This window comes from Penaeus vannamei, chromosome 5 (assembly GCF_042767895.1).
Source record: "Penaeus vannamei isolate JL-2024 chromosome 5, ASM4276789v1, whole genome shotgun sequence".
Classification (NCBI taxonomy): domain Eukaryota; kingdom Metazoa; phylum Arthropoda; class Malacostraca; order Decapoda; family Penaeidae; genus Penaeus; species Penaeus vannamei.
Window position 1 is genome coordinate 1,713,097 of NC_091553.1, and position 23,802 is coordinate 1,736,898.

Below are 23,802 nucleotides of genomic sequence, written 5' to 3' on the forward strand. Positions count from 1 at the left end.
AAAACGATTGTCTAATACTGGCATTTTTTATCAAATGCTATGGAATGCTTATCATAAGGTTTTATCAGAAAATGTTCAAAGTATTATGAAATGACATTGACAACAAATATATATATACACATGAATATATATATATATATTAGCATATAGTACTGGGATGTGAATTTATAGTATTCACAGGAAAGTGCATTTATGTCACTGATAGTACATGGTCAAAACCTCCAATGTCAACATTATTACACATAACAGGTTTACATTCTCACCTGGGGATTCGCTGGAAGTTACTGAAGGTGGCAGTTCAATTACAGCTGAAAGGGAAAATATGATTTTTAAAAAGGATAAATATCTATGAAGTATCAAGATATTCGGAAATGACAAAGACCTTCATTTTCCTCTCACGAAAAATGCACACACTCAAATAAATAGACATACATACGAGTATATATGCATATATATGTATATACTATATGTATATACACATTTCTCTTATTCCTTTATTCATTTACTTATAGAAAATAAACGAGAGCATAAATAGATGTTTATATGTATATGTATAGGCCCATATATATATATATATATATGAAATTTCACTTACGAGGCATGGTTGGGCAGGCTATAACTGACACTGCATTCAGATTCTCGTCTACCGCTGAGGCGCACCATCTGCCGCTCACTGTCTCCCTGTTTATCACTCCTCCTTCTCCCTCCATTTCGATTGTCTCCTCCACCCCTTCTTCGCCAACGCATCCACTCACGATTTCTCCATCGTGTCGGAAGGGAACACATGCTGTGGCGTTCACTGGTGGCTGTTCACTTGGAGCTGAGGGTATGGATTACAGTTTATTATCTAAACACAAAAGGACAAATGCTTGAATTTGGGTTAATATCTAACTCTTTTAAGCTTATAGCTTATAGGAAAACGATTGTCTAATACTGGCATTTTTTATCAAATGCTATGGAATGCTTATAAAGTTTTATCAGAAAATGTTCAAAGTATTATGAAATGACATTGACAACAAATATATATACACACATGAATATACATATATCAGTTTACAATACTGGGATGTGAATTTATAGTATTCACAGGAAAGTGCATTTATGTCACTGATAGTACATGGTCAAAACCTCCAATGTCAACATTACTACACATAAGAGGTTTACATTCTCACCTGGGGATTCGCTGGAAGTTACTGAAGGTGGCAGTTCAATTACAGCTGAAAGGGAAAATATGATTTTTAAAAAGGATAAATATCTTTGAAATATCAAGATATTCGGAAATGACAAAGCCCTTCATTTTCCTCTCACGAAAAATGCACACACTCAAATAAATAGACATACATACGAGTATATATGCATATATATGTATATACTATATGAATATACACATTTCTCTTATTCCTTTATTCATTTACTTATAGAAAATAAACGAGTGCATAAATAGATGTTTATATGTATATGTATAGGCCCATATATATATATATATATATATATATATATATATATATATATATATATATATATATATATATATGAAATTTCACTTACGAGGCATGGTTGGGCAGGCTATAACTGACACTGCATTCAGATTCTCGTCTACCGCTGAGGCGCACCATCTGCCGCTCACTGTCTCCCTGTTTATCACTCCTCCTTCTCCCTCCATTTCGATTGTCTCCTCCATCCCTTCTTCGCCAACACATCCACTCACAATTTCTCCATCGTGTCGGAAGGGAACACATGCTGTGGCGTTCACTATTGGCTGTTCACTTGGAGCTGAGGGTAAGGTATACAGTTTATTATCTAAACACAAAAGGACAAATGCTTAAATTCGGGTTAATATCTAACTCTTTTAAGCTTATAGCTTATAGGAAAACGATTGTCTAATACTGGCATTTTTTTTATCAAATGCTATGGAATGCTTATCATAAAGTTTTATCAGAAAATGTTCAAAGTATTATGAAATGACACTGACAACAAATGGATATACACACATGAATATATATATATCAGCATACAGTACTGGGATGTGAATTTATAGTATTCACAGGAAAGTGCATTTATGTCACTGATAGTACATGGTTAAAACCTCCAATGTCAACATTATTACACATAACAGGTTTACATTCTCACCTGGGGATTCACTGGAGGTTACTGAAGGTGGCAGTTCAATTACAGCTGAAAGGGAAAATATGATTTTTAAAAAGGATAAGTATCTATGAAGTATCAAGATATTCGGAAATGACAAAGACCTTCATTTTCCTCTCACGAAAAATACACACACTCAAATAAATAAACATAAATATGAGTATATATGCATATATATGTATATACTATATATATATACACATTTCTCTTATTCCTTTATTCATTTACTTATAGAAAATAAACGAGTGCATAAATAAATGTTTATATGTATATGTATAGGCCCATATAAATATATATATATGAAATCTCACTTACGAGGCATGGTTGGGCAGGGTATAACTGACACTGCATTCAAATTCTCGTCTACTGCTGAGGCACACCATCTGCCGCTCACTGTCTCCCTGTTTATCACTCCTCCTTCTCCTTCCATTTCGATTGTCTCCTCCATCCCTTCTTCGCCAACGCATCCACTCACAATTTCTCCATCGTGTCGGAAGGGAACACATGCTGTGGTGTTCACTGGTGGCTGTTCACTTGGAGCTGAGGGTAAGGTATACAGTTCATTATCTAAACACAAAAGGACAAATGCTTAAATTCAGGTTAATATCTAACTCTTTTAAGCTTATAGCTTATAGTAAAATGATTGTCTAATACTGGCATTTTTTATCAAATGCTATGGAATGCTTATCATAAATTTTTATCAGAAAATGTTCAAAGTATTATGAAATGACATTGACAACAAATATATATACACACATGAATATATATATTATATATATATATATATATATATATATATATATATATATATATATATATATATATATATATATATATATATATATATATATCAGCATACAGTACTAGGATGTGAATTTATAGTATTCACAGGTAAGTGCATTTATGTCCGTATGTGTCGAGGAGTGTCACTGACAGTACATGGTCAAAACCACCAATGTCAACATGATCACACATAAGAGGTTCACATTCTCACCTGGGGATTCACTGGAGGTTACTGAAGGAGGCAGTTCAATTACAGCTGAAAGGGAAAATATGATTTTTAAAAAGGATAAGTATCTATGAAATATCGATATTCGGAAATGACAAAGACCTTCATTTTCTTCTCATGTACCAATGCATACACTCAAATAAATATACATACATACGAGTATATATGTATATATATATATGTATATACTATATATACACATTTCTCTTATTCCTTTATTCATTTACTTAGAGATAATAAATACATGCATAACTTGATTTTTATATGTATGTATATGTATAGGCACATATGTACACACACATATATATATATGTGTGAAATTTCACTTACGAGGCATGGTCGGGCAGGCTATAACTGACACTGCATTCAGATTCTCGTCTACCGCTGAGGCGCACCATCTGCCGCTCACTGTCTCCCTGTTTATCACTCCTCCTTCTCCCTTTATTTCGATTGCCTCCTCCACCCCTTCTTCGCCAACACATCCGCTCACGATTTCTCCATCGTGTCGGAAGGGAACACATTCACTGACGTTCACTGGTGGCTGTTCAGTTGTAACTGAGGGAAATGTGTGAACTCAATTCTCTCAACGCTGTTATAAGGATTTACACAATGACTGGCAGAAATTCGGAATTATATCTAAGACATCCTTATAATTCAAATACAAAAGATGTATCTTATTGGTGTCGAATATATCTTCGTCAGAAATACATGTATTTCTAACCAAGATATATTCGAAACTAGTCAAGTACTACCCAGGTAATGTGATGATATTCATTCCCATTCATACTTTTTCTACTTTAATCTTATAGCTTAGAGGACGAGTATGTCTAATACTGGCAATTAGGCTCAAATCCTATAGAATCCTTATTATGAAGTTATATCAGAATATGTTCAAACTATTATGAAAATGTATTGAATATATACATTTATGTATATATGTATGTATATACAAATATATACATATATAGAGAGATAAAGGGAATTTCTGTTTCACTTACTAGGGTTTATATACACACACACACACACACATCTCTATATATATATGTGTATGTATAAAAATATATTCATTTATTAAATTATAAATCTCATCCCATGCGATCGTATCTATATACAATGTATGCGCGAATGTATCAGAAAAAAATGAGTAGTACTGGAGTATAATCCACTTACGATACACGGTTGGGCACGGAATAATAGATCGTATATTCTGGTAACTGTCTACTGCGGTTCCACTTCAATAGATTCCTTAGCATGACTTCAAATGGGTATGGGATTCGCTTTCAAAATCATAATTGCCACTGGCAAAACATCTATACATTACCAATATATACATGGGTTTACATAATGCTTTCCTACCTTCATACACAATCGGTCCTGAGTGTGGCCCTGGGGTTACTAACGCTGGCTGTTCAGTTACCGCTGAAACGGGAAAACGTTTTCTAATAGAAAGGACAAACATATCTCATACTAGCACTTTTGATACTTATTGGATCAAATAGAAAAGAATCAAGAAATTCCAATATGACTATGAACTTTACAAATCTATTTACACTCACACAACCATAAATCCGTATATACGATATATGCATTTACAGGTTAAGAAAATAAGTGTATTTAAAGAATTACAACTCATCACTAACAAGGAAAGGTTAGGAATGCCATAATGAATAAGATATTCATATTCCTGTATACCTCCAAGGCAGATTTTCATAACACTTTTCTGTCATAGTTCAGTTGATGCTCAGATTGGGAAATATACTAAACTGACCAAAAATGAATAATGATAAAAAGGTACTCATATTAAATAGACACTTTTATAGTAGTCACTGGCTGTTCAGCTACAGAGTATAAAAAATATACACTTTAAATACTAATTTGCCTGTGGCTCCACTGCTCATGAGATATTCCAAAATGATAAAAATCATTAAAACTTCGTTCACAACTATCAACGTATACAAACACAACATAACCACAAATATAAATTTTACATTTATATAGATATCTAATTCAGCATGTATAAACAATAGTGGAATGTGAATTTATAATATTCACTGGCAAGTGCAATTATGTCCCTGTGTGTCGATGTGTCAATGACAGTGCCTGGTCAAAACCATCAATGTCAACATGATTACACATAAAGAGGTTCACCTGGGGATTCCCTACAAATTACTGGAGGTGGCTGTTCATGACATAAAGATATTAGGAAATGACAATCACCTTCACTTTCAAGTTACGTATACACATACACTCATGTATACATTTATACATACTTATCTAGTTACATACTGATTCATAAATAATGCATGCATGAATGAATGAATGTATGAATATGTATGTTTATATCCATATCAAATCTATATGAACACACACACAATTACATATACATATATATACATATATACATATACATACATATGAAAAATAATAGATATTTCACTTACGAGGCATGGTCGGGCAGGCTATAACTGACACTGCATTCAGATTCTCGTCTACCGCTGAGGCGCACCATCTACCGCTCACTGTCTCCCTGTTTATCACTCCTCCTTCTCCCTCCATTTCGATTGTCTCCTCCATCCCTTCTTCGCCAACGCATCCACTCACGATTTCTCCATCGTGTCGGAAGGGAACACATACTGTGGCGTTCACTGGTGGCTGTTCACTTGGAGCTGAGGGTAAGGTATACAGTTCATTATCTAAACACAAAAGGACAAATGCTTAAATTCGGGTTCATTTCTAACTCTTTTAGGCTTATAGCTTATAGGAAAACGATTCTCTAATACTGGCATTTTTTTATCAAATGCTATGGAATGTTTATCATAAAGTTTTATCAGAAAATGTTCAAAGTATTATGAAATGTCATTGACAACAAATATATATACACACATGAATATATATATCAGCATACAGTACGGGGATGTGAATTTATAGTATTCACTGGTAAGTGCATTTATGTCCGTATGTGTCAATAAGTGTCACTGACAGTACATGGTCAAAACCCCCAATGTCAACATGATCACACATAAGAGGTTCACATTCCCACCTGGGGATTCGCTGGAAGTTACTGAAGGTGGCAGTTCAATTACAGCTGAAAGGGAAAATATGATTTTTAAGAAGGATAAGTATCTATGAACAATCAAGATATTCGGAAATGACAAAGACCTTCATTTTCTTCTCACGTACCAATGCACACTCAAATAAATATACATACATACGAGTATATATGCATATATATGTATATAGTGTATATATGTATACATTTCTCTTATCCCTTAATTCATTCATTATAGAAAATAAATAAATGCGTAAATAGATGTTTATATGTATGTATATGTATAGACACATACATATTTATATATATATATGAAATTTAACGTACGAGGCATGGTCGGGCAGGCTATAACTGACACTGCATTCAGATTCTCGTCTACCGCTGAGGCGCACCATCTGCCGCTCACTGTCTCCCTGTTTATCACTCCTCCTTCTCCCACCATTTCAATTGTCTCCTCCACCCCTTCTTCACCAACGCATCCGCTCACGATTTCTCCATCGTGTCGGAAGGGAACACATTCAGTGGCGTTTACTGGTGGCTGTTCACTTGGAGCTGGGGGTAAGTTATATAGTTTATCATCTAAACACAAAAAGTTGAATGCTGAAATTCGGGTACATATCTATAGCTTAGTCGAAAATGATTGTCTAATACTAACATTTTTTCTTAAAGCCTATAGAATTATTAAGTTTTATCAGAATATGTTCAAAGCATTATGAAATGACATTGAGAACAAATATATATAAATATATAAATATATATATATATATATATATATATATATATATATATATATATATATATATATATATATATATATATATATATATATATATATATATATATATATATATATATATATATATATATAATTATATATAATTATATATATAAATATATATATATATATATATATATATATATATATATATATATATATATATATATATATATATATATATATATATCTACATATATGTACATACAGATATCTAAATCAGCATACAGGACTGGGATATGAATTTATAGTATTCCCTGGTAACGGCATTTCTGTCCGTGTGTCTCGATAAGTGTCACTGACAGTGCATGGTCAAAACCACAAATGTCAACATGATCACACATGAGGTTCACATTCTCACCTGGGGATTCGCTGGAACTTATTGAAGGTAACACTCCTTTAAGTTTATAGCTTATCGGAAAACGATTATGCTTAATAGCATTTTCTCTCAAATCCTATAGAATCCTTATGATTCAGTTTTATCAGAAAATTTTCAAAGTATTATGAAATGACATTGAGAACAAATATATATATATACACATGAATATAATAAATATACACATATACGAGTATATATATATGCACAAACACAAACACGCAGTTTCCATTATCATCATTCATGACTATATCACTCCCATGTTCAAAATAAACTATTCGTTTACTAAATCAAAATTCACGAACTTATTGTTGGCAGTCTTCTCTGTTTACACATGTTTGTGTATACATAAAGATATTGACACAAATGCATACAATTTGCATTCATGTGAATATGCGCCTATGAGAACTGGGTTAAAAAAAGGCTCACTGCCTCACCTGTGGCCGTAGTGGCAGCACCCACTGGTGGTTCTTCGGGTGGAGCTGGGGAGGAAACATCCACTTTCGACAGATATCAAAATGATAAAAATAACATGAGCTGCCCAAGATGAACAGTTACCTTGAAAATTATATTCTACGATAATTTTTGGATTTTTTGCTATGAGAATAAACCTTATACTCTAACATACATAATAACAATGTATATAAAGGCACATCTACAATAGCATACATATATATGCATATCTATATATATTGTATATATATTTTTTCTCTTCTTTCTCTCCCCTTCTGTCACAGCTGAGGGGAAGATTAATATTTCCTGATAAACAAACATGGCAATCATTTTCTCTAACCCCACCACTTTAGGAAGTAGGATCATGTTACAGAAATTGTACAATCAACAATTTAAATAACAATTATACATTAACTTATAAAGACAAATATAAAGCAATGAACTTTGCATTTTGTCTATTTTCTGTCACTTACGAGCCATTTCCGGACACCTTATAATCTTCATGGCATTCAAATTCTCGTCCACTTTGGAGACGCACCATCTGTAGCTCAGGGTCAACTTAAACTTCACTCCTCCCTCTCCCGCCAACTCAAATGTCTCCACTTTCCCTTCCTCGCCGATGCATCCGCTCACAATTTCCTTTCCGTATCGGAAGGGAACACACTGCTCCACTGCAAGTCCAAAGGGGCGATGAGAAAGGAAAACGACTGAAATACACACACGCACTTGCACAAACACACACACACACACACACACACACACAAAAAAACATGCATACATACTTATGTAAACATATATGTACTTATATATATGTACATATTTATATATACATATGTAAATATGTACATGAATATGTATATGTACATTAATATGCATATGTATATATACGTAAATATATAGGTATATCTGTATACACATACATAAATATGTGTATATATATGTATGTGTGCATGGGTGTCAGCAAGGGTATAGGTATAGGTATGGGTATGGGTATGCGTATGCATGTGTAAGTGTGTGTCAAAGAGAAAATATGCATAACTTGGATTCTAATTCACTTACTTGGGCACTGTATAACTGATACGATATCCATATTCTTGTCTACTTCTGCGGCACACCATTTGCCTTTCACTGTCCAGCTGTCTGTCACTCCTCCTTCTCTCTCCACCTCAATTACCTCCCACTTCCCTTCCTCGCCGATGCATTCGCTCACGATTTCCCCTCCGTATCGGAAAGGAACACACAGTCCGGTCACAGCCTCACCGGTGGGTGTAGTGGCGGCGCCCATGGGTGGCACTTTAGGGGAGGAAACATCAGCTTTTGACAGATATCAAAATAACAATAAGATCAACAACCTAGCTAGAGTTGTTAACTTCAAAACTATATCATACAATCATTTATGGATTTTTCTATGAAAATAAAATGGATACTCTGACATTCATAATAAAGATGTACATGTAAGCACACGTACAGTGGCATACATACACATACACACATGCATATGGTATACATATATATTTATGTGTGTGTGTGTGTGTGTGCAGCTGAGGGGGAGATGAATATATTCTTATATAACATGCATGACAATTGTTTTCTCTGACCCTGCCATTTTGGGAAGTTGGGTCATGTTCCAGAAATCACATAACTTTAATAACAATTATACCAAAGATAATAAGTCAAATGTCCGTCACTTACGAGAAATAATTGGACAGGATATAATCTTCTTGATATTCAGATTCTTGTCCACCTCGGAGGCACACCATCTGCCGATCGCTGTCCAACTGTACATCTCTCCTCCTTCTCCCTCCGCCTCAATGATCTCTTCCTTCCCTTCCTCGCCTACGCAGCCTCTTACGATTTCATCTCTGTATCGGAAGGGAACGCACACGTTGCCTGCAAATCCAAGATGGGTGATGAGAAAGCACACACATACATACATACATACATATATATATATATATATATATATATATATATATATATATATATATATATATATATATATATATATATATATATATATATATATATAAGTAAATATATATGCATATTTAAACGTAAGCATACATATGTATTTATATAACTATATATATATATACATATATAAATGTGTGTGTATATTTTTAGATATATATGTATGTATATTTATGTATCCATATATATGTATATGTATTTAATCGTATATATATACATATATATGTATAAGCATATGTACATGCATATGTATCTATTTCCCTATCTGTATTTGTCTATATGTAAAAATGTGTGCATATATGTATATATATATATCAATATATATATATATATATATATATATATATATATATATATATATATATATATATATATATATATATATATATATATATATATATATATATATATATATATATATATATATATATATATATATATATATATTGACATGAACATACATATACATGTGTATATATAGTTGTGTTTGTGTGTTCAAGTATGTGTACACCATATGGAAAAAATGTGCATAACTTGGATTCTAATTCACTTACCAGGGACGGTTGTGCAGACTTTAACTGATACGATATTCAGATTCTTGTCTACTTCTGTGGCGCACCATTTGCCCTTCACTATTGTCCCTCTCATCTCTCCTCCTTCTCCCACTACCTCAATTATGGCCCACTTCCCTTCCTCGCCGACGCATCCGCTCACGATTTCCTCTCCGTAGCGGAAGGGAACGCACCCACTACTTTCTGAAGGTGGCTCTTCCGTTTCAGCTGCGGGTGGGAAAAGGATTTCATTTTATATTGCATACCGAAAAAAATTAATGTGGTTTTGTATTCAATTAATTTTTTTTTTACATCAAAATGACATGGGAATTATCTTCAAATTCAGAGATGTCGCAGGCGAAAGATCTAGAGACTACTATAATGTATACAAGGGTTTACGTAATGATTTCCTACCTTCATACTCAAATGTGCTAGTGGTCTCTAGCGGTGGTTCTGTTACGGCTGAAAGGGTAAAATGCATTCTAATAAAAAAGGACAAACATATCTGAAACTGGCATTTTTCATCCCTTTAAATCAAACAGAAAAACATCGAGAAGGTCGGATATGATCATGAACACAAGCGGTATCATCAAAGTTTTGGAAAAATAATAACAAATAAATAAATAAGATAAAATAACGAAGAGCACTGTATGTTTCTTAATTCAAAATGCTATTATAAAGGTACATACACTTCTCTTATTTAACATTATATGAAACCCACACATATATAAATATAATTTCCTTGTTTCCCTTTTTCCCCTCTACCTCCTGCCACAAATGAGGGAGAAAAGATGAATATTTGTTGATATAACATAAAACATACACTCATTTATAAAATTACATAATCAACACCTTTAATAACTATTATACTTTCACTTATAAAAATATATACAAAGCAATAATCTACACATTTAGCCAAATCTCCGTCACTTACAAGAAATTTCCGGACAGCTCATAGCCCTCAAGACATTCATATCCTCGTCCACCTCTGCGGCGCACCACTGGCCGCCCACGCAGCCCCTCATGAGCATCCCTTTGAGGCTGAAGGGAACGCACACGTCGCCTGCGAGTCCGGGGGGGCAAAGAGGATGGAAAGCCAGAAATGTACATACTCGTGTACACGCACACACATGGATATATGTATAAATAAATAAAGATACATAAACAATGCAAATACATAAACATATATACATATAATATATAATATATATAAATATAAACATATATATGTTTATATGCATATTTGTGTACGTATGTCTGCGTGTGTATGTGTTACTATGTGTGTTTATGTGTATGTTTAAATGTATGTTTGTGTGTGTGCATGTGCGTGCATGCATGTGCGAGCGTGCATGTGCGTGTGTGTATGACTTGCATTCCAATTAACTTACACAGTATAATGGTTACAGGATTCAGATTCTCGTCTACTTCTGAGGCGCACCATCTGCCTTTCACTGTCCACCAGGTTATCTCTCCTCCTTCTCCCTCCGTCTTAATTATCTCCTCCTTCCCTTCCTCGCCCACGCATCCGTTCACGATTTTATCTCCGTATCGGAAGGGAACGCATAAGCTTTCTGGAGGTGGCGGTTCCGTTTCAGCTGAGGGTGGGATAACGATAACGATAACAGACAATGAAAAACGAGAAACAAAAGTGTGGTTTTAGATTCAACTAGAAGCACTGACAGAGCGCATACCTCTGTCAAAACAATAAAGTTTATGATGCAATAAAATATTCACACATAAAGGATTATAATAAAATCACATCTTTTTCAAGTACACTGCTGTCGGCCATAAGCATAACCTATTTGGCGGAGGTAATAAAGGTAATGAAAACAATAATACTTGGCAATTGGGATAACTGATGAAAATAATTTTTAAAAATCCTGGAACCGGATCATGGTCAAGACATCTAAGTTGCTCTGGGCGAATGAACTAGAGATTACCGACACGTACATGGGCTTACGTAAGGCTTTCCTACCTTCATACTCAGGCTTTTTCGGTACTGAGCGAGACTCAAATGGATTAATGGTAGTGGTCTCTGGCGGTGGCTCTTCAGTTACGTCTGAAAGGGAAAATGCTTTTTAACAGAAAGGATAAATATATCTGAAACCGGCAATTTTGATAATAGTAAATCAAATAGAAAAGTACAGATAAGGTCAGATATGACAAACTTTACAAACATTTCTACACACACAAATACTTGTTTTATGTAATATGTAAGTATATACACCTGGAAGAAAACAAGTATATTGACTGTATTGCAAATCACTTACAATGCAAGGTTGGGCAGGATATAATCGCAACGATACTCATATTCCCGTCTACCTTCGAAGCGCACCATCTGCCGTTCACTGTCCAGCTATATATCATTCCTCCTTCTCCCTCTACCTTGATTGTCTCCTCCTTCCCTTCCTCACCCAGGCATCCTCGCACGATTTCCCCTCCGTATCGGAAGGGAACGCAGCCGTGGACACCTGGAAATCGCCAAGTAGATAAAGGAATCGTGACAAAATGAATAAAAAAACTTCATAACTACATTTGGTACTTTTAGTATCCTGGAAGACTCATCAAGCTTGAAGAAAATTATGAAGATTCTCGCGCTTCGGTCATAAGTTAAGAAAAATAAGATTTTTGGATTGACAATGACTTTCACAACTTCATTCAGAATTATACACACTTTGCTTAATACATATATATTACATTTTTTAATATGACATATATATATATATATATATATATATATATATATATATATATATATATATATATATATATATATATATATATATATATATATATATATATATATATATATATATATATATGTATATATAATGTACATATGCATATACATACATATTCACACACATGTATATATATACTCATATACATTTATTTTTATATATAAGAACTGTCCTCTCTGAATTATAATTAACTCACATGATACGACTGGGCACCCTATAATTGAGAGCACAGTCATATTCCTGTCTACTTCTGAGGCGCACCATCTGCCTTTCACTTGCCAGCTGATTAATACTCCTTCTCTCTTCGTCTCAATTATCTCCTCCTTCCCTTCCTCGCCGACACATCCGCTTACGATTTCCTCTCCGTACCGGAAGGGAACGCATCCAGGGATATCTTAATCAAAATCGGAAATTGGGAACAATGATTACAAAATAGACCGTAAAAGTTAGTAAAAAAAGAAAGTTAAAGGCAATCATTTTAGTTTATCCGTGCACGATATCGGCATTCTTATTTCATTCTTTTGTTAAAATAAATAAACTGAAACATATGAAAAAGTGGGTTCGCATCTAATGATTTTTAAATATCAAATAAGTAAGACAATCACCTTCAAAATCATTTGCCACAGAGGCAGAATCATCAAATATACATATATAAACATACATACATATATATATATATATATATATATATATATATATATATATATATATATATATATATATATATATATATGGAGATATCTAAATCAGCATACAGTACTGGGATATGAATTTATAGTATTCACTGGTAAGTGCATTTCTGTCCGTATGTGTCAATAAGTGTCACTGACAGTACATGGTCAAAACCACAAATGTCAACATGATTACACTTAAGAGGTTCACATTCTCACCTGGGGGTTCGCTGGAAGTTACTGAAGGTGTCTTTTCAATTACAGCTGAAAGGGAAAATATAATTTTTAAATGGATAAGTATCTATGAACAATCAAGATATTCAGAAATGACAAAGACCTTCATTTTTTTCTCACGTACCAATGCACACACTCAAATAAATATACATACATAAGAGTATATATGCATATATATGTATATACTGTATATATTTATACATTTCTCTTATCCCTTAATTCATTTACTTATAGAAAATAAAAAAATAAATAAATGCATAAATACATATTTATATGTATGTATGTTTATGTATAGACACATGCATATTTATATATATATGTATGAAATTTAACTTACGAGGCACGGTCGGGCAGGCTATAACTGACACAGCATTCAGATTCTCGTCTACCTCTGAGGCGCACCATCTGCCGCTCACTGTCTCCCTGTTTATCACTCCTCCTTCTCCCTCCATTTCGATTGTCTCCTCCACCCCTTCTTCGCCAACGCATCCGCTCACGATTTCACCATCGTGTCGGAAGGGAACACATTCAGTGGCGTTTACTAGTGGCTGTTCACTTGGAGCTGGGGGTAAGGTATATAGTTTATCATCTAAACACAAAAAGACGAATGCTAAAATTTGGGTACATATCTAAGCTTATAGCTTAGTGGAAAATGATTGTCTAATACTAGCATTTTTTCTTAAATCCTATAGAATCATTATCATTAAGTTTTATCAGAAAATGTTCAAAGCATTATGAAATGACATTGAGAGCAAATACATATATATATATATATATATATATATATATATATATATATATATATATATATATATATATATATATATATATGTACATGCAGATATCTAAATCAGCATACAGTACTGGGATATGAATTTATAGTATTCCCTGGTAACGGCATTTCTGTCTGTGTGTCTCGATAAGTGTCACTGACAGTGCATGGTCAAAACCACAAATGTCAACATGATCACACATGAGGTTCACATTCTCACTTGGGGATTCACTGGAACTTATTGAAGGTAACACTCCTTTAAGTTTATAGCTTATCGGAAAACAATTATGCTTAATAATAGCATTTTCTCTCAAATCCTATAGAATCCTCATCATTCAGTTTTATCAGAAAATTTTCAAAGTATTATGAAATGACATTGAGAACAAATATATATATATACACATGAATATAATAAATATACACATATACGAGTATATATATATATATGTACAAACACAAACACGCAGTTTACATTATCATCATTCGTGACTATATCACTCCCATGTTCAAAATAAACTATTCGTTTACTAAATCAAAATTCACGAACTTATCGTTGGCAGTCTTCTCTGTTTACACATGTTTATGTATACATAAAACTATTGACTCAAATACATACTGTTTGCATTCATGTGAATATGTGCCTATGAGAACTGGGTTAAAAAAAGGTTCACTGCCTCACCTGTGGCCGTAGTGGCAGCGCCCACTGGTGGTTCTTCGGGTGGAGCTGGGGAGGGAACATCCACTTTCGACAGATATCAAAATAAAAACAAGAGCTGCCCAAGATGAACAATTACCTTGAAAATTATATTCTACGATAATTTTTGGATTTTTTGCTATGAGAATAAAACTTATACTCTAGCATACATAATAATAATGTATATAAAGGCACATTTACACTAGCATACATATAGCTATATATATTGTATATATAATTTTTCTTTTCTTTCTCTCCCCTTCTGTCACAGCTGAGGGGAAGATCAATATTTCCTGATAAACAATCATGACAACTATTATCTCTAAACCTACCACTCTAGGAAGTAGGATCATGTTACAGAAATTGTACAATCAACAATTTAAATAACAATTATACATTAACTTACAAAGACAAATATAAAGCAATGAACTTTGCATTTTGTCAATTTTCCGTCACTTACGAGCCATTTCCGGACACCTTATAATCTTCCTGGCATTCAAATTCTCGTCCACTTCGGAGACGCACCATCTGTAGCTCAGGGTCAACTTGTACTTCACTCCTCCCTCTCCCGCCAACTCAAATGTCTCCACCTTCCCTTCCTCACCGACGCATCCGCTCACGATTTCCTTTCCGTATCGGAAGGGAACGCACTGCTCCACTGCAAGTCCAAAGGGGCGATGAGAAAGGAAAACGACTGATATACACACACGCGCTTGCACACACACACACACACTAAAAAAAACATGCATACATACTTAGGTAAACATATACATACTTATATATACGTACACATTTATATTTACATATGTATATAGGTACATGAATATGTATATTTATATATACTTACATATATATAGATATATCTGTATACACATACATAAATATGTGTATATATATGTATGAGTATGTGTGCATGGATGTCAGCATGGGTATATGTATGGGTATGGGTATGCATATGCATGTGTGTGTGTCAAAGAGAAAAAATGCATAACTTGGATTCTTATTCACTTACTTGGGCACTGTATAACTGATACGATATCCATATTCTTGTCTACTTCTGCGGCACACCATTTGCCTTTCACTGTCCAGCTGTCTGTCACTCCTCCTTCTCTCTCCACCTCAATTACCTCCCACTTCCCTTCCTCGCCGATGCATTCGCTCACAATTTCCCCTCCGTATCGGAAAGGAACACACAGTCCAGTCACTGCCTCACCGGTAGGCGTAGTCGCGGCGCCCATGGGTGGCACTTTAGGGGAGGAAACATCAGCTTTTGACAGATATGAAAATAATAAAAACATGAGCTGCCCAAGATGAACAATTACCTTGAAAATTATATTCTACGATAATTTTTGGATTTCTTGCTATGAGAATAAAACAGATACTCAAACATACATAATAACAATGTATATAAAGGCACATCTACACTAGCATACATATAGCTATATATATTGTATATATAATTTTTCTTTTCTTTCTCTCCCCTTCTGTCACAGCTGAGGGGAAGATCAATATTTCCTGATAAACAAACATGACAACTATTATCTCTAACCCTACCACTTTAGGAAGTAGGATCATGTAACAGAAATTGCATAATCAACAATTTAAATAACAATTATACATTAACTTATTAAGACATAAATATAAAGCAATGAACTTTGCATTTTGTCTATTTTCCGTCACTTACGAGCAAATTCCGGACACCTTATAATCTTCCTGGCATTCAAATTCTCGTCCACTTCGGAGACACACCATCTGTAGCTCAGGGTCAACTTAAACTTCACTCCTCCCTCTCCCGCCAACTCAAATGTCTCTACCTTCCCTTCCTCGCCAAGGCATCCGCTCACGATTTCCTTTCCGTAGCGGAAGGGAACGCACCCATTACTTTCTGAAGGTGGCTCTTCCGTTTCAGCTGAGGCTAGGAAAAGGATTTCATTTTATATTACATAGTGAAAAAAATAAATGTGTTTTTGTATTCAATATATTCCTTTTTACATCAAAATGACATGGGAATAATCTTCAAATTCAGTGATGTCGCGGGTGAAAGATCTAGAGACTACTGTAATGTATACAAGGGTTTACGTAATGCTTTCCTACCTTCATACTCATATGTACTAGTGGTCTCTAACGGTGATTCTGTTATGACTGAAAGGGTAAAACGCATTCTATTAAAAAAGGACAAACATATCTGAAACTGGCATTCTTCATACCTTTAAATCAAACTGAAAAATATCGAGAAGGTCGGATATGATCACGAACACAAGCGGTATCATCAAAGTTTTGAAAAAATAAATAAATAAATAAATAAATAAGTAAATAAAATAAAATAACGAACAGCACTGTATGTTTCTTAATTCAAAATGCTATTATAAAGGCACATACACTTCTCTTATTTAACTTTATATGAAACCCACACATATATAGATATTATTTCCTTGTTTCCCTTTTTTTCCCTCTACCTCCTGCCACAACTGAGGGAGAAAAGACAAATATTTGTTGATATAACATAAAACATACACTCATTTATAAAATTACATAATCAACAACACCTACAGATTCATAAATAATGCATGCATGAATGAATGAATGTATGCATATGTATGTTTATATCTATATCAAATATATATGAACACACACAATTCCATAAACATACATACGTATAAATACATATGAAAAATAATAGATATTTCACTTACGAGACATGGTCGGACAGGCTATAACTGACACTGCATTCAGATTCTCGTCTACCGCTGAAGCGCACCATCTCCCGCTCACTGTCTCCCTGTTTATCACTCCTCCTTCTCCCTCCATTTCGATTGTCTCCTCCATCCCTTCTTCACCAACACATCCACTCACGATTTCTCCATCGTGTCGGAAGGGAACACATGCTGTGGCGTTCACTGGTGGCTGTTCACTTGGAGCTGAGGGTAAGGTATACAAATTATTATCTAAACACAAAAGGACAAATGCTTAAATTCGGGTTAATATCTAACTCTTTTAAGCTTATAGCTTATAGGAAAACGATTTTCTAATACTGACATTTTTTATCAAATGCTATGGAATGCTTATCATAAAGTTTCATCAGAAAATATTCAAAGTATTATGAAATGACATTGACAACAAATATATATACACACATGAATATATATATATCAGCATACAGTACTGGGAGGTGAATTTATAGTATTCACAGGAAAGTGCATTTATGTCACTGATAGTACATGGTCAAAACCTCCAATGTCAACATTATTACACATAAGAGGTTTACATTCTCACCTGGGGATTCGCTGGAAGTTACTGAAGGTGGCAGTTCAATTACAGCTGAAAGGGAAAATATGATTTTTAAAAAGGACAAGTATCTATGAAGTATCAAGATATTCAGAAATGACAAAGACCTTCATTTTCCTCTCACGAAAAATGCACATACTCAAATAAATAGACATACATACGAGTATATATGCATATATATGTATATACTATATATATATACACATTTCTCTTATTCCTTTATTCATTTACTTATAGAAAATAAACAAGTGCATAAATAGATGTTTATATGTATATGTATAGGCCCATATACATATATATATATATATATATATATATATATATATATATATATATATATATATATATATATATATATATATATATATATATATATATATATGAAATCTCACTTACGAGGCACGGTTGGGCAGGCTATAACTGACACTGCATTCAGATTCTCGTCTACCTCTGAGGCGCACCATCTGCCGCTCACTGTCTCCCTGTTTATCACTCCTCCTTCTCCCTCCATTTCGATTGTCTCCTCCATCCCTTCTTCGCCAACGCATCCGCTCACGATTTCTCCATCGTGTCGGAAGGGAACACATGCTGTGGCGTTCACTGGTGGCTGTTCACTTGGAGCTGGGGGTAAGGTATACAGTTCATTATCTAAACACAAAAGGATGAATGCTAAAATTCGTGTTCATATCTAACTCTTTTAAGCTTATAGCTTAGAGGAAAATGATTGTCTAATACTGGCATAATTTTATCAAATGCTATGGAATGTTTATCATAAAGTTTTATCAGAAAATGTTCAAAGTATTATGAAATGACATTGACAACAAATATATATACACACATGAACATAAATATATATAATAGCATACAGTACTGGGATGTGAATTTATAATATTCACAGGAAAGCGCATTTATGTCCGTATGTGTCGAGGAGTGTCACTGACAGTACATGGTTAAAACCACCAATGTCAACATGATCACACATAAGAGGTTCACATTCTCACCTGGGGATTCGCTGGAGGTTACTGAAGGTGGCAGTTCAATTACAGCTGAAAGGGAAAATATGATTTTTAAAAAGGATAAGTATCTATGAAGTATCAAGATATTCGGAATTAACAAAGACCTTCATTTTCTTTTCACGTACCAAGGCACACACTCGTATAAATATACATACATACGAGTATATATGCATATATATGTATATACTATATATATATACACATTTCTCTTATTCCTTTATTCATTTACTTATAGATAATAAATACATGCACAACTTGATGTTTATATGTATGTACATGTATAGGCACATATACATATATATACATACATATATAAATATATATATATATATATATATATATATATATATATATATATATATATATATATATATATATATATATATATGAACTTCCACTTACGAGGCATGGTCGGGCAGGCTATAACTGACACTGCATTCAGATTCTCATCTACTGCTGAGGCGCACCATCTGCCGCTCACTGTCTCCCTGTTTATCACTCCTCCTTCTCCCTCTATTTCGATTGTCTCCTCCACCCCTTCTTCTCCAACGCATCCGCTCACAATTTCTCCATTGTGTCGGAAGGGAACACATTCAGTGGCGTTCATTGGTGGCTGTACACTTAGAGCTGGGGGTAAGGTATACAGTTTATCATCTAAACACAAAAAGACAAATGCTATAATTCGTCTAATACTGGCATTTTTTTCAAATCCTATAGAATCCTTATCATTTAGTTTTATCAGAAAATCTTCGAAGTATTATAAAATGACATTGAGAACAAATATATATGTATATATACACATGAATATAATAAATATACACATATACGAGTCTATATATATATATATGTACAAACACAAACACGCAGTTTACATTATCATTATTCGAGACTATATCACTCCCATGTTCAAAATAATCTTCGTTTACTAAATCAAAATTCACGAACTTATTGTTCGCAGTCTATTCTGTTTACACATGTTTGTGTATACATAAAGCTATTGACACAAATGCATACAGTTTGCATTTATGTGAATATGCGCCTATGAGAACTGGGTTAAAAAAAGGTTCACTGCCTCACCTGTGGGCGTAGTGGTGGCGCCCATGGGTGGCTCTTTGGGCAGAGCTGGGGAGGAAACATCCACTTTCGACAGATATCAGAATCATAATAAAAATAACATGAACTGCCCAGGATGGACAGTTAACTTGAAAATTATATTCTACAACATTTTTTGGATTTTTTGCTATGAGAATAAAACAGATACTCTAACATACATAATAACGATGTATATAAAGGCACATCTACACTAGCATACATATAGCTATATATATTGTATATATATTTTTTCTTTTCTTTCTCTCCCCTTCTGTCACAGCTGAGAGGAAGATCTATATTTCCTGATAAACAAACATAACAACTATTATCTCTAAACCTACCACTCTAGGAAGTAGGATCCTGTTACAGAAATTGCAAAATCAACAATTTAAATAACAATTATACATTAACTTATAGACATAAATATAAAGCAATGAACTTTGCATTTTGTCAATTTTCCGTCACTTACGAGCAAATTCCGGACACCTTATAATCTTCCTGGCATTCAAATTCTCGTCCACTTCGGAGACGCACCACCTGTAGCTCAGGGTCAACTTAAACTTCACTCCTCCCTCTCCCACCAACTCAAATGTCTCCACCTTCCCTTCCTCGCCGACGCATCCGCTCACGATTTCCTTTCCGTATCGGAAGGGAACGCACTGATTCACTGCAAGTCCAAAGGGGCGATGAGAAGGGGAAACGATTGATATACACACACGTGCTTGCACACACACAAAAAACATGCATACATACTTATGTAAATAGATACATATGTATACGTACACATTTATATTTACATATATATATGTACATAAATATGTATATATATACATATATATGTGCATAAATATGTATATGTATATACATATATATGTACATAAATATGTATATGTATATACACATATATACGTACTTATATATAGATATATCTGTATACACATGTACATAAATATGTGTATATATGTATGAGTATGTGCGCATGGATGTCAGCATGGGTATAGGTATAGGTATAGGTATCGGTATGGGTATGTATGTGTCAAAGAGAAAAAATTGCGTAACTTGGATTCTAATTCACTTACTTGGGCACTGTATAATCGATAGAATATGCATATCCTTGTCTACTTCTGCGGCGCACCATTTGCCTTTCACTGTCCAAATGTCTGACACTCCTCCTTCTCTCTCCATCTTAATGATCTCCCACTTCCCTTCCTCGCCGACGCACTCGCTCTTGATTTCCCCTCCGTATCGGAAAGGAACACACTGCCCGGTCCGTGGAGCTGGTTGTTCGGTTGGAATTGAAGGTGGGAAAAGGATTTCATTTTCTAATGCATAGCAAAAAAAGGAAAGGTGTTTTCATATTCAATAAATTCCTTTTCACAATATCAAAAGGATATGCGAATAGCCTTCAAAAATCATATTTGCTTTGGCCTGATCTAGATTACGTGATGCTTGCCTACCTTCATATAATAGAGGTTTATATTTTCATTTATTACGAAGTGCATCGTATTAAAAGAGCGCACAAAATATTTATGTGTCTTTTTAACCGTACATCAGAATGTGTTCACTCAATATGGGTAAAATTTGAAGTCGAACATGACGGTCGCTGAAACATGGTACGGATTTTGAATATATCCGAGTCTTATGACGTGGTATTAACTACGATTGGATAAATGTTATTAAATCCATTATGTACCTCTATAATATTCCGCTAGACTGGAAATTATCAAACAAGGCTACCTTGATCTATTGATATATTACATGATGTATTATTCCGAGATTCAGACTCCATGTGAACTAAGAATTCACTCGCGGCGGATACAGTAAGATGCAAGACTTCAAGCAACATAAGAACAGGATGTGATATGAAAAAGGAGACAATGCTTTGTCTCAATCTGAGAAATACAAATGGAAGTTTCCACAGCCTTGCCAAGTGAAAGATGGTGTGTATAAACAACAAAAGTTGGAGAATAGTCGGGTAATGTTTTCCATTTTAACTGAAGTTTCCAAGATGTTCTGTTTGTAACTGAAAAACTTATTAACACATTAATTACCTTAATGTTTTCTATTGGCTCTATTCTGTGAAGCTAAGGAAAAATAACGATACTATATTTTGTAGCAACAACGCGTTTTGGGGGTTTCAGGATACTATTTATAGATATCTATATCTACATATATATATACATATATATAAATATGAATATATACTTTACATATACATCTTCATCACTCCTATATACAAAACAAACCGTTCGTTTACGAAATCGAATATTTGGTTGGGCAGTTTATAGTTCCTAAGATCCTTTTATTTTGTTTGTGGTCTTCTCTGTTTTCATGATGGCTTATTTAAGAAGATATTGATACATATACATACAGACTTTCTATCTTCATGTGAATATGCACCTATGAGAAGTGGTTTCTCAAAAGGGTTCACTGCCTCACCTGTGGTCGTAATGGCGGAACCCATGGGTGGCACTTTTGGCTTATCTGGGGAGGAAACATCAGCTTTTGACAGATATCAAAATAAAAATAAGATCAACAACCTATCTTGAGTTAACTTGAAAACTATATCCTACAATCATTTATGGATTACAGTGGCATACACACATACATACAAATACATATAGTATAGATGTATATGTATGTGTGTGTGTGTGTGTGTGTGTGTGTGTGTGTGTGTGTGTGTGTGTGTGTGTGTGTGTGTGTGTCTGTGTGTGTGTGTCTGTGTGTGTGTGTATGTGTGTGCGTGTGTGTGTGCAGCTGAGGGGAGATGAATATATCCTTATATAACATGCATGACAATTGTTTTCTCTGACCCTGCCATTTTGGGAAGTTGGGTCCTGTTCCAGAAATCACATAACTTTAATAACAATTATACCAAAGAGAACAAGACACAAATATGAGGTCAAATGTCCGTCACTTACGAGGAATAACCGGACAGTTTATAATCCTCTTGATATTCAGATTCTTG

The 23,802-nt window shown here is 34.2% G+C and overlaps 1 protein-coding gene across 1 annotated transcript in view; it reads right to left on the reverse strand.

Moving 5' to 3' along the window:
• LOC113829209 (uncharacterized) overlaps positions 1-23,802 on the reverse strand; it is a 103,381-nt gene that overhangs the window by 2,602 nt on the left and 76,977 nt on the right. The window contains exons 61-101 of the mRNA XM_070122292.1: positions 23,756-23,802; positions 23,274-23,318; positions 21,914-22,111; positions 21,304-21,501; positions 20,820-20,864; positions 20,145-20,369; positions 19,668-19,772; positions 19,123-19,347; positions 18,715-18,759; positions 18,135-18,359; positions 17,536-17,583; positions 17,126-17,356; positions 16,454-16,687; positions 15,902-16,099; positions 15,427-15,471; positions 14,313-14,537; positions 13,961-14,005; positions 13,267-13,464; positions 12,600-12,800; positions 12,305-12,388; positions 11,718-11,924; positions 11,264-11,392; positions 10,744-10,791; positions 10,333-10,557; positions 9,500-9,697; positions 8,867-9,100; positions 8,281-8,478; positions 7,784-7,836; positions 7,244-7,433; positions 6,531-6,755; positions 6,135-6,239; positions 5,596-5,820; positions 4,511-4,573; positions 3,485-3,709; positions 3,080-3,184; positions 2,461-2,685; positions 2,131-2,175; positions 1,549-1,773; positions 1,173-1,217; positions 596-820; positions 264-308 (exon numbers count right to left, since the gene is read on the reverse strand). The exon at positions 23,756-23,802 is cut by the window's right edge and continues 151 nt beyond it. Coding sequence (XP_069978393.1) covers positions 264-308; positions 596-820; positions 1,173-1,217; positions 1,549-1,773; positions 2,131-2,175; positions 2,461-2,685; positions 3,080-3,184; positions 3,485-3,709; positions 4,511-4,573; positions 5,596-5,820; positions 6,135-6,239; positions 6,531-6,755; positions 7,244-7,433; positions 7,784-7,836; positions 8,281-8,478; positions 8,867-9,100; positions 9,500-9,697; positions 10,333-10,557; positions 10,744-10,791; positions 11,264-11,392; positions 11,718-11,924; positions 12,305-12,388; positions 12,600-12,800; positions 13,267-13,464; positions 13,961-14,005; positions 14,313-14,537; positions 15,427-15,471; positions 15,902-16,099; positions 16,454-16,687; positions 17,126-17,356; positions 17,536-17,583; positions 18,135-18,359; positions 18,715-18,759; positions 19,123-19,347; positions 19,668-19,772; positions 20,145-20,369; positions 20,820-20,864; positions 21,304-21,501; positions 21,914-22,111; positions 23,274-23,318; positions 23,756-23,802 — 6,107 coding nt within the window. The remainder of the gene's footprint in view (positions 1-263; positions 309-595; positions 821-1,172; positions 1,218-1,548; positions 1,774-2,130; positions 2,176-2,460; positions 2,686-3,079; positions 3,185-3,484; positions 3,710-4,510; positions 4,574-5,595; positions 5,821-6,134; positions 6,240-6,530; positions 6,756-7,243; positions 7,434-7,783; positions 7,837-8,280; positions 8,479-8,866; positions 9,101-9,499; positions 9,698-10,332; positions 10,558-10,743; positions 10,792-11,263; positions 11,393-11,717; positions 11,925-12,304; positions 12,389-12,599; positions 12,801-13,266; positions 13,465-13,960; positions 14,006-14,312; positions 14,538-15,426; positions 15,472-15,901; positions 16,100-16,453; positions 16,688-17,125; positions 17,357-17,535; positions 17,584-18,134; positions 18,360-18,714; positions 18,760-19,122; positions 19,348-19,667; positions 19,773-20,144; positions 20,370-20,819; positions 20,865-21,303; positions 21,502-21,913; positions 22,112-23,273; positions 23,319-23,755) is intronic.